This window comes from Stylophora pistillata, chromosome 10, assembly GCF_964205215.1.
Source record: "Stylophora pistillata chromosome 10, jaStyPist1.2, whole genome shotgun sequence".
Classification (NCBI taxonomy): Eukaryota; Metazoa; Cnidaria; class Anthozoa; order Scleractinia; family Pocilloporidae; genus Stylophora; species Stylophora pistillata.
Genome location: NC_142528.1, coordinates 6,334,436 through 6,346,714, shown reverse-complemented (window position 1 = coordinate 6,346,714; position 12,279 = coordinate 6,334,436). Strand labels below are relative to the sequence as shown.

General features: G+C 39.5%; 1 protein-coding gene across 1 annotated transcript; it reads right to left on the bottom strand.

Moving 5' to 3' along the window:
• Positions 1-2,959: 2,959 nt before the first annotated feature.
• LOC148721566 (uncharacterized) lies at positions 2,960-9,497 on the bottom strand. Its single transcript, XM_088735099.1, has 8 exons — positions 9,246-9,497; positions 8,927-9,144; positions 7,528-7,618; positions 6,833-6,985; positions 6,133-6,223; positions 5,292-5,524; positions 4,524-4,673; positions 2,960-4,381 (listed from the first exon to the last, which is right to left on the bottom strand). Exons 2-8 carry the CDS (start codon positions 9,119-9,121, stop codon positions 3,843-3,845), a joined length of 1,452 nt encoding a protein of 483 aa, XP_088591225.1. The 5' UTR covers positions 9,122-9,144; positions 9,246-9,497; the 3' UTR covers positions 2,960-3,842.
• Between the last annotated feature and the right edge of the window lie 2,782 nt (positions 9,498-12,279).

Here is a 12,279-nt window from a genome sequence, read left to right as displayed (position 1 = left end):
CAGATCCTCCCGTTTCACTGCATCTGACATGGCCACCACATTCACAGAGGAAACAATGTGATGCAAGGGACGAGTCAAAGTTTATCTCCTAAGAGGAGAGGGGAGGGGGGTTGCAAAATGTTTGTTGTGTCACAATGAATTTACCTGATCCTCCCCACCCGTAAGTTTTGCATTATTCCTATTATTCCCTTATTGGCGGTCAATTTTTCTATAATCCCCCCCTTTTAAACTCGGTTAGCAACGACTGTTCCCCCCTCCATTCCCCCTGAAAACCATGTGATTGCCCCAAAACCACTGAGTCTCCCCTTTCCCCAGATGTGTAACGACTTGTCCCTGATGATCGAAAAACAACACGGCTGTAAGTGGAACCGCTCTTCCCAACATCTCAATGGAGAACTGAAAAATTTGATGACCCGTCGAGCCGAGAAAATTGAGTCATGAAGACCCGCACGTCCGACCGTATGTACGTACGTCGTTACGCTTATATCACATCACGTGCCTAATGATTTAAGCATTTTGGCGCTCTTGATAAAAGAAAATGTAATCATATGATGCACGATCCTCGCAATAGAGAGCGCTATTTATGCACTAGCGAAAATCTGACCTGAAAAAAATCAGGACTGTACGGGATTTGAACCACTGACCTCTGCGATACTAGTGCAGCGCTCTACCAATAGAGCTAACAAGCCAACTGGGAGCAGGCCGTTAAGTTGATTCGTAGTAAACTCGTGATGATAAATCACGGGTTTATTACTCTTACCCGAATGCATTTCTATCAGCGGCCCGAGGGCAGGAATGGTCATAACTCAACCCGATACGCATTCAGTATGTTAGTTTAAAATGTTATTGAGGAATTTATTTCATGATGAACGTATGTAGATGTAAAAGAAATACCATTTTAAAGTCTGAATAATGTGTTTCGACATTCTTATGTCACCTTCAGCAGAGTGGGGATAATCAAAATCATGAAAGATTCTCCAGAGCAAAGCTTGGATGATTTCTAGTGCTTGTAAAACTTGCAAAGTCATGTTGAGATATGGTGCTCACAGATGTGTTTACAAATTTGGCGGTCGTACCAATTTATCAGACGTAGCAGCCAGCACATGTGAAAACGTTTCAAGAATTACTAACAATATTAAGCTTTGAAACAGTTATTAACTATGCCTCATTTCTTTCTTAGTCTTAGACTTCACACACTTTTTATTTACACTTTCAAACTTTCAATATTAAACTGGCTGGACCCGCAAGAAGCCATAGCTGGTCTAAAGCGGTTCAGGCATTAGGATCGAGATAACCAATATATACTTAAACATCTAAACTAACTAAACTAAGCTAACTACGATTGAACAAATGTTACTATCAATTTACAGGTCCGTGTAAGCAAGTGTAGGTAATTATCGTTATTTAGGTCTTAACGAACATAGACTTTCCATAAATCGCCAGGGGATAATCCATAAAAACCCCATTATTTGAGTCGTAGTCGTCGCATTCCCATCTGGAGCTTGCTGCTGGTGTCTGCAATAGCCAGTGAGAACCTGCAACTCCCACTTGGACTGTGATCTCCCCACTTTTGGTCTTTCCATCGGTGAGACAATTTCCAGCTAACAGCGAGTTATCATCCCTCATTCCCACAAACGAGCCACAAGAACCTGGTCGGGAGTTTGTCTGACTGCTGAAGAAGTTGATCACAGCTTCACCGCTACTGTTAGGCGCCGTGGTCAAGAGAAAGGTAACCCCAATTTGTTTACAGCAGTGAAATCTCAGCTTAGTGAAAGACAGGTGTGTTCTCAGTTCCCTTGTGGCTTCTCCACTGAGAAACATCGTCTTTGTGTGGCAGTTGTTGATATCACGGTATGATGACTTAATCGAAAACGCCGGGATTCCGAGGCGAGGGTGAGTTTTCAAACACAACATTGGAAACAAGAAGCCAACTTCCTGGAAAAAAAAAAAGACATGATACAATTACATAACAATCCGAAAATTAAGCTGACACAAGGCTAACACTCTATAGTTGATATTTTATAAAGTATTCTGTGAAGAAAAACAACTTTATATCATTTTCTTCCTCTTTTGTCTTTGTATAAAATCTATGTTTTACCTCCGTTCGTTGTCATGTCACAGAAGACCTTTAAAGGCTTTCTGTTCTCCTCAGGGTCGATCCAGTACTCCCCGTCTCTAGTGTAATCTCCTGAGTCCCGGATGTCCTTGCAGGAGTGACCAGGCTGATTGTGGTTGAAGCCGCCGGTGTTTCTTTGTTTAGCTTACAAAGTCGGCTTCTGTTTTTGCCAACGGGATGAAGATTAACCGATTTGCAACTGTCATTTCTCATGCAATTCAACTGACGTTGAGATTCGTCTTCAACAGCGGTTGTTTCCATAACGTGACCGATAAAGGCATGGTCTGAAATAAATTCTTTTAATATAAATGCCCTTAAAAAAATTAAAGCATGCGGATTAATTGTTCTATTTCCAATGTAAGTTTTCACTTACCAGCTTGAGTCTCAAAAACATTTCCACAAAAATCATTGTTTGCCAAGACAATCAGGATTCTTAAGAGGATGTGAAGAGCCACAACAGAAAACTTGGTCAGCCATAACAGACTCTCAAAACAGATTCTCTTATCGCCTTTCTATTCTGGGCTTGGAGCTTTTCAATCATCACATATGTATATACACAACAGTTCCTCGAAAATTGCGTCCTTTGGGATTTTCCAACTGCTTTCGGCACGGAAACCAGATCGAAAACTGACACATGTATAATTTAAAGCTCAATTCTAAAGTTTTGAAATAAAGGGCATTCATTGATAATTCTAGCTGAAAAAAGAAGGCGAGGGTGTGTGTTTTCAAGAACAAATCCTTAATTAGGAGATATTATTGATGGTCATATCTCGTCGGATTGTCTTCACTATAATGGGCTTTTAATTACTTCTATTGAAATTTCAGTTCAATACCTACATATAATTATTCTGTTTGTACGAGAAATTATCGTACGGTTTTTATATTTATTTCATTATTCACAATAATACCTGACAGCATCCCCCATTAAGGAGACTATCGATACTAACCCAAACATACATTCAATGCTACATGTAAGTGATAACAATAAATGAATTGATATGCATAGGAGTATTTGATGTTAAATATTGAGTTTGAATCTGAAACCAGAGAAATGAACAGAAAAGGTGCATGACAGCAGTTCCAGTTGCACAAATTGAATTTCAGTGAACCATGACCTTTGGAAATTACGAACGTTCTGCAAAATTACGCTGATATTCACATCAATAATAAAAACCTTCAGCAGCAAAAACATCATTAACTGCAAATTCCTGTTTCATAGTCAGTCTACTTTTCTGAAGACAGGTCTTTAAATGGATGAAATTCATAAAATTACCTGAATCAAACGAGCATTTAATTATCAAACGTAGAGGACTTCAAGCATAAAAGGATGAATATTGCAAAACTAAATCTAAAAAAAGGTAAAACTTAAGGAAGAAGAACTGAACTATTGGAGTAAGAAAGACCTTAGCCAGAAAGTTCATATACGAACAATTATTAAAATCATTTTTTTAAGTCTGGGCTTAAGTCGGAACAAAGTCTTAGTCTGATTCGAACTCTTTGTGATGGTAGTCGTTATTAGTATTTAACATCGTTCCCGTAACTCGTGCATGAGGTCCCAGCCTTAAATAATAAATTAAAATAAGAGAACGAACTCAAACGAAACGATTTACAAATTTTTACTAATCGTACGTGAGATTTGAAGTGTTTTGATGATAACGACTCCAAATGAAGTCTCAGTTTTCGGGAAAACGTGAACAGGTAAGACTAATTTAGATTGTTCTAGTCCTTAACGAACATAGACTTTCCAGAAATCTCCTGAAGACAATCCAAGGAACTCTTGACCTTCCAGGTTGTGATCATCGCACTCCCATCTTGGGTTCCCTGGCACTAAGAGCCAGTGATATTTTCCATTAACAAAGGCAGAGGTATTATATAATCGGCTGGTTCTGTCTGAATTTACGACACCCCACTTTTGGTCGTTCCATTGCTCACAATTTGCAGCCAAATTCGAGTCGTCATCCTTCATCCTCACGAATGAGCCGCATGCAGCCGGCTGGTCATCCGTCTGACCGCTGAAGTACTGGACCACAGCTTCACCGGAGTTGTTAGCAGCCGTGGTCACATGGAACGTGCGTCCCTGTTGTTTACTACAGTGGAATCTCAGTAGAGTGAAAGACAGGTGTGTTCTCAATTCTTTCATGGCATTTTGAGTAAGGAACAAGGCCTTGTTGTAAATGTTACTGATTTCTTGGTACGACGACTCAATCGAAAATTGTTTCGTCAAGGAGCTGTCAACGACAACGCTTGAAACAAGAAGCCAACCTCCTGAAAAAAATTCATTTAGAAATCACGCAACTAAACGACAGAAAAATAATGCTTGTACCCTAAGCATTACATCCAAAATATGAGTCGTTCTGTAGTCCTTTATGCACTAAAAACATTTTACGCAATCTCATTTACGTCTTACCCCCGTCAGTTGTCATGTCACAGTAGACCTTTAAAGGCTTTCCGTTCTTCTCAGGGTCGACCCAGTACTCTCCGTCTTTTTTAAAGAAACCCGAGTCCCGGATGTCCGTACAGGAATGACCAGGCTGATTGTAGTATAAGCCTCTGATAGCTATAAAAAGAAATGCAGTTATCTCCATGAAAGCTACCTAGATTTGCACGCCAGTTTCAGAACACAAGTGACTGAAAGGGTTCAGTGAAATAAAATTTTGTATAAATTTATCCTTATTCCCTGATATGATAATATGCCCGGTTTGATCGAATACGTTCCTTTTTTCATTCTTCATGAGAAAAAAAGATTTAAAGAAATGACACAAACTGTACGCAAAATTAGGATGGTCGTTGAATTTCTAGAGCTATCTGTTCTGTGAACGATCAAGACACCTTTAAAAATTTAAAATATTCGTTATGTCGGTGCCTAGAAAGTTCATATCATTCAGCTTTCATTCCCAAAATTAAGTGTGGAAAACAGCTTTCATTCTCAAAGTTAAGTTATTGTGGTGAGTTAGTGCCCTCCACCTCAAGATAGAGCGAGAGACGAGAGCGATTCTTTTTTTGTCCGAGCTGCGGGATATGAGAGTAAAAATCAGTGTAAGGATGTTGAAACTCCCACGCAGTCTGCTAAAACGCATGTCATAGCCACTGACCACTGCCCTATTCAGAATAAGCCGCCCTGCTGAACTCAAACACTAGATTGTTACTTCGGGCAATTTATGAAATGACGATGTACCTGTTGGCGGTGGGATCGTCAGAGATATCTCACTCGGTCCCTTTCCCCTTTTTGCACTTTTTTGAGCAATCCAAGTTGGCTTGTCCACACCTGCGTATCCCACCAAAGCAAAAGATCCGCTGCGGTCTGTCAAGTCGAGGATATCGTCAGTAGCGCCAACTCTCTTCAGAGCGTCAATCGCTGGTGATATGTGCTTTGAGCCTTCATCTTGAATGGCGATCAAAACGATTTTGCTGCGGTTTGAATTGAGATCATTTCTCAGTTTCCAAAGGCAACTAAGAGTAAGTATATCATAAAACCACTCTGACAAAAGCAGAGTGAATTTGTTAATTCGATAGTATACAATTTTCGAGGCTTCTTCATTCTCTCATGTCTTCTGTTTAAGCTTACGCTGCCACCGAAATGCATACAGCATATTCTGTCCATTGAGATCTGCGGATCTTCGTTATGTTGTTAAGATGCCTTTGCTCAAGTGTGAGATGCAAGAACTAAATAAGTGACGAAACAACCAAAAAAACTATGTGACTTATGATAGAAAAGCGAAATATTTGTCTTGAGAGGCATATTCAAGTTTTTAAGGGATTTTATTCTGTAGTAAGGGACGAACCATTATTTTTATGGAAGGGGTATGAGAAATATTGAAAAAAAACTGTTTGCAGAGTCTGAAACGACAAAATAAATTACTTGCAAACGTGATAGGTTAAAAAAAATGTTTGCAGAGAAGTCAGGTAAGATATTAAAAAATATTATTACTAAAACTGAAATTAAAAAAAAAAAAAAATTGACTAATCAGACGCCACATTTATGATGGTGAAATTACAGCTTCAAACATGGTACATACTTTCCTTTTATGCCGTTAAGAAAGTCTCTCAGGTGATTACCAGCAGAACTATTCCCATAAGTGTCAAACCCTGTTGCTCTTAGAACAGTACCTGCAAATGAAAAGGAGACCAAATGTTTCCTATACACTACAATTAGGATTACAACGAGTACGTACATTGTAAAGAAATATTAACGAAATAATAATTATTCGAACCGGAGTTAATCCCGCAGCCTTTGAACCGAGGACATCTTAATCCTTAATTAAGACGATGGAGTCGATAGGGAGACAGCGGTGTTACCTTTTGGCGTATGAGCGCAGATCAGGCTAGGTAGGCTTTTTCGGGAAAATTGTCAGAGGTAACGTTGATTCCCTATTTCATTTCACCTCAGAAAAGTGATGATCCAAGTTGATTATAAAATACAAATTAACTCTGGGTCGTTTAAATATGGGACTGCGGAAGTACTCGAGGTTTTTTCTATTTCATACCTGCAGAGGATGCTGGTATATTGTCTGCGACTGGGATCTCAGCGAGAAGAAACAATCGAAATAAAAAAATAAAAAAAAAAGACAAGAGATAACTGGTGGTATCGTCTTCAGACTGGAACTATCAGCTGGCCACTGATATCTTATCAAGTTTCTTTTAGAGTTTATCTAAAAATTTTTCTCATTTTTTCCAATGTTTCAAGAGACGATAAGTACTAAGCCTGGCCTCTGTTACCTGTTAAAGCGCTGATAACGACCACATTATGGCCTCTTGTGTGTGGAGAATAATCTTTTCCATTCACTTTGATGTAGGCGATACCACATGTGTTTGGTGTAATTCCTGGATCAGCACAACCCTCACTGCGGATGAATACTTTTACCCCTAAAGCTTATTATAAAAATCATAAAAATAGAATGAGAATTTTCCTTTTCACATGTACAACCATAAAAATAAAGGCATTCATTACAAAGATCAAGAGTCTTGGTTTCATTCTGAGTTTCAGTGGTAACAAAAGGGGAGTCTAAGTATTGAAGGGGATGCTAGTTTTATCTCTGGGTGGACATTAAGTGTATCTCTGAGAAACGTTTTGTGTAAAGGTGAAACATTTTGGTCTCAGAGTTCATTTTGGAGACTTTCTGGAGTCTTAAATTTGTTATATTTGCAGACCTTCAGCCAGCCAGACCGGAACACAACAGTTTTTTACTTCACGTGCGCATCTTTTCGTGAGATTCTACATGTCTTCTCTCGCCACTTTCTATTTTGTTTAAGTTTGTTCTCGGCAGGTTCCTCTAACGTCATGACTCATCTATAACACAATCAGTAACATTATCCAACGTCTCGAGCTGTCAAAAGGAGGCAATACGTTATCATTTTGCAGTTTGTCTAAAAACCTGTGGATACATAACCATCAAAATCTTCTGAATACTTACGCGTTTGACAGAGTGTTCCCTGATATCCCGGATGACACTGACCGCTCTTAGCGGGTCGATTTCGCTCACGAGAAACATCCATACAGGAAGCCTAACATAATTAAAACAAAAGAAAGGAAAATTGATTTGTTTCCCTCTGTTTTCTCAACACTGCATTAAGAGGAAAAAAATCTACCCAATATAACTTTTTTGTCTTCAATAACTCTGTACAAAAGTGGATAACACCCATTTAGCTCTGGCCACTCTTGATAGCATGAAATTTCTATGATGACGAATAGCCGTTCAAAATAGTAGAATCTTTTCAAACTAAAGAACTATTGAGAAAGCTGATACAGATACCGAGAACGCGCCAAAAACGTAATTAACTTGAGGCTAAGAGATGAAGCTTACCCGGCCCAATAATTTGCATCAGGCTCCATATTTAGTATGAACAGGTGATATAGCCAACTGGTGTTTCAACACATCATCTCCGCAGAAACGTAGCGGATATAGGTATATAACACCTTTAACATTATGTCTGCACTTATTAAATGATAATTTCCATGTCATTCTCAGTTTTAAGACCGATAAAGAGAAAAGAAAATTTAAAGTTCTGAACTTATTTAATCACTTTCACCAGAGTGCGGTGGGGGTCGCACAACAGAGCTAGGCTCCAAATTAAGTGCGCCCTAGTCCCACCCATCCCACCCCATGGGAGGACATCCATCACACAATAATCTCGTGTGTGGGAAATTAACGTCTCCTACCCCAACCCTGCAGGAGACGGGACCTTCATTTATTCGTCCCTATCCGAGAAGACTAGAATATCTAACCATTTCTTGATGTTATAGAAAGGTAGCAAATTCTTCTCAATTATTTTAAGACCCTGAGTGTTGGTCCGGCCGGGGCTCGAACCCTCGACCTCCCGCACAACAGTCCAGCGCTCTATCCATTGAGCTAACCGGGAGGCAGTTAAGAGCTTCTCTGCCTTGTAACCTAAAAAAATAGTCAATACTGTTTCAAGCTCGATATGAAAAACGAAATGAAGACACCTATTTTGTCTTTGCTCTAAACAGCCAAATTGGATGATCGTAAAAAAAGGAGCTATGTTTTTTTACACTCAAAACTTTTGAGTGTAAAAAAACATAGCTCCTTTTTTCTGGCTGAGCCAGAATTGCTCTTGACTTCGTCTCGAGCAACTCTTTCGCTTCTCTCATGCTCTCCAAGGCTTCCTCCGTGCTTCCACAACTTGATATATGCACGCGTAGCATGAATCAATTCTTCAATCAGGAATGCATCGATCTTCAGTATGACTGTATTTAGTTCACGCCGGTTAACCACGTTCAAAACAAAATAAATTAACCGAATATCTTTGGCATATTGGCAAGTAACCACGATAAATTTAAAACTTAATACCTACCTGAACAGAGCCATAGTATGTAGATCCTTTCTTCCGTTTAAGATCACTCGGCTTCAATAGCCGTGTTTTATTATTCAACTCACAGATACGTTTTCCATCACTGTTACCGGGGTGAACATTGATCGACTTACAGCCGTTATTTCCCATACACTTTATCTGACACTCAAACTCATCCACAACGACAGTCGTGTGCATAACATTACCTACCAGGGCATGGTCTGAAAGACAAAAGGACGTACTTTCTAATACCTACTATCTATAGAAAGAGAGTATAAATATCCATTTTGTTGTTGTTTTTTTTTTTTTAGTATTTACTCACCGATTCGAGTTTCAAAAACGCTTCCACAAAAGTCTGTTTGCCCGAACAAACAGGATTCCCAAAAGGATGTTTATGGCGATAATAGCAAACTGGGTTAGCCCCATAACAGCTATACTAAAATTGGTGGTTTTATCTTTCCCTGGTGGAGCTCCTAAGATTTCCTGTTGCATAACGGTTTTCTGATATTGCCTTCTTCTGTAAGCAGGGCGTGTTATTAAAATGACACACAGAATTGAAAAACGAATGATATATAATTCATGATTCTTTTTTATCCAACGCTTTAATTGCTCTTCAGCTTGCATGGAAATTTCTTTTGTGCGCTGCATTAAAAGAAGACTTTGTTTGAACTTTCATCATTATCATTGGTAATCTAATTTGCCAAATCAACAGAGTGGCTTTTGTTTTGAGGAATATGCAAGGTCGACTTGCAATATTACATGCTCTGGAGGAAACACCACCTGCTCTTTACTCTCGAAGAGGCACGCAATTGATATCTCACGAATGAAAATGCATGCGTTTGTAAGCCCATACTTTCCATAGAAATGATGTCTCCCTCTTTATGATATAGCTGGCATCACCTACCGGCGAGATGGAGCGAATCTTAAATTCTGATCGGCTACTCTAGCGGGCAAAATGGGCCAGAACACAAAAAGAAAACATTGTTAATATCCTCTCATCGTGACCTCACGCTTGGTCAATAAAGAGTATTTTTCGTTCACAAGAAGCGTAAGAGAAGTTACCTGCTGTTTGTTTGGGTTGTATAAGGAAATTCAAATGAAAAGTTTAACTCAACATACCAACTTTGCAATGAAGTCTTGAGTCCTATGAATTAACTTACTCATAACTGGCTAAAAAATGTTTAAACGATGAATAATAAACACTGTCCAGAAAGTACTGAGAACACTTTAGTCGGGATAATGTCAGGAAAAATTGCACGTCTGAATTGTCAAATATCGTACCTTATTATCCAAATGCAATAAGAAGAGTAAAAATAAAGAACGAATCGAGTACAAATATATAAACAATAGCCTCCTTTTGGCGCGAGGATATGCTTCGATAACTTGTCCGCTGCAGAGAATATCTGTTCCGAGATGCGAACAGTTTTCCGAGAAGGAAGCTCGGGGAAATCTGAGAACTTCTAGGAACAGATTATGTCCAATGAAAAAATTTTGTACGTATTGACTGAGTAAGAGGGAAGAACGGAAATATATTTGGCTCGCGGTAATGACTTGCGGACCGGGCGCAGCGAGGTCCGTGTGTCATGATCGAGACCCAAATGTTTTCCCGTGCGACCCGACCTGAATCAATCAATAAGCATTTTATTATATGACCACTGACTAAGTTTCGGAATATTTGAAATGTTTTTTTTTTTCTAACATAAATAGGAGGCGATAGACTGGTGCGTGCCGGAAAAAAACACAAAAAAGATTCTACAACAAAAGAGTTTCCTTTTTTTTTCTTTTGATTCATAACAAGAAACTCGCTGCTTATCGAAAAACGTAACTTATTTTCTCGTTTTTGTTCATTGATGTCACTCCTTTTGTCGGAACAACAAAAATATTTTGTTTTTGTGTTTTTTTTTTTTCGGCAACAAAGCTGTAAGTGCATTAGGGGCGGACAGCTTTTTCCGGACCAGCTCACGTCAACCCATCCGACCCTGCACACGTCTGCTTTCATTCTAGTTTTCCATGGGATTGCGCGAGTGGGGCCGGACGGGTCGGGTCACATGATTTACCCAAAAGTGACTTGTTGACGTGCGGACGTGTTGACGTGTTCTCCGCAAATGTTTTTAACTTTATATCCTCGCTACCGCCTTTTTAAAAGTATATTATACCAAGGAAATGTATACGAGGGTAGGATTTATCCGCTGCTGATTATTCCTGGCAAGAGAAGCAAGGTAAAACTATCGAAATAGCTTCAAATGCTACCAGCCATTTCAAGTCAGGCGAGAAAGCTGAAAGTAAAATGGACAGAACAAATGAACAAAGATGTTTTGGAGTGCAAGAAAAAGGCGCTGGGGCTTGTTTCTTCGGAGAATCCTCCTTGCAATGAGAGTGGAAGGAAGAGAGGATATATTGGCGTTATGAAAGAGTTGTGGGGTGATATGGGATATAAGAACTTCCATTTGAAGAGCCAAACCTTACGGGACCAAGCTTCGAGGCTAGAGAAAATAATAGATAATGAAACAGATCTAACCATCAAAGAGAGAAGAGTTAAGGATTTGGGGAATGTCACATTTACAAGTGAATATTCTAATAAGGAAAATGTTGAAAATGAAAGTGAAAACAACCAAAACGATAGGGAAAATGGAAATGCTAATTATCCAACAAGAGGCTTGAATTTACATAACGCAGAGCCACTGTAAACCCCAGAGGAAAGCAGAGTTACAATGGGTGATTGGCCGGATGTGTCTAATGATGTTCCAGGGTGTTTACCCAATTACAAGACTGTCAACTTGCCAGTATCGGTTATTTGGGGCCGAAATTCCAACCGGGAAATTATAACAATCACCATTGCTACGATTGATGATGCATGCAATGAAGTAACAACTTGGAGAAAAACACTTTCTTAGTTTCATACGGTAAAAATGGTCGCGACTTTATCGACCAGTTAACGAAGCACATTGACGATTGGAACAATGGATCATCCATGCAACACCTTGCGCTAAAAGCCGCTATTGTTCTTCTCGCTGTTGCGCTACAAAATCCTGGTCAGAGATCGAAAGCAAAGGAGCATCAAGAATGTCTTGAGAAACGATTAATACTGTGGAGAAATGGCGAGATTGAGTCCCTATTACGCGAAGGGAGAATAATCCAACGGCGCTTATCAAAGTCGAAAAAGAATAATCCACCAAATAAAGCTCGCATTTTTTGGAAAGTTGGTCATGGAGGGTCAGATTAATTCGGCCCTGTGCTATCTCAGTCAGGATGATAGCGGAGGAGTATTACCGCTGACCAGTGATGTTGTGAGACAACTGAGAGAAAAACACCCTGATGCGCAGAGGGCCAAGCTAGGATCGATGTTGTTCGGGCCT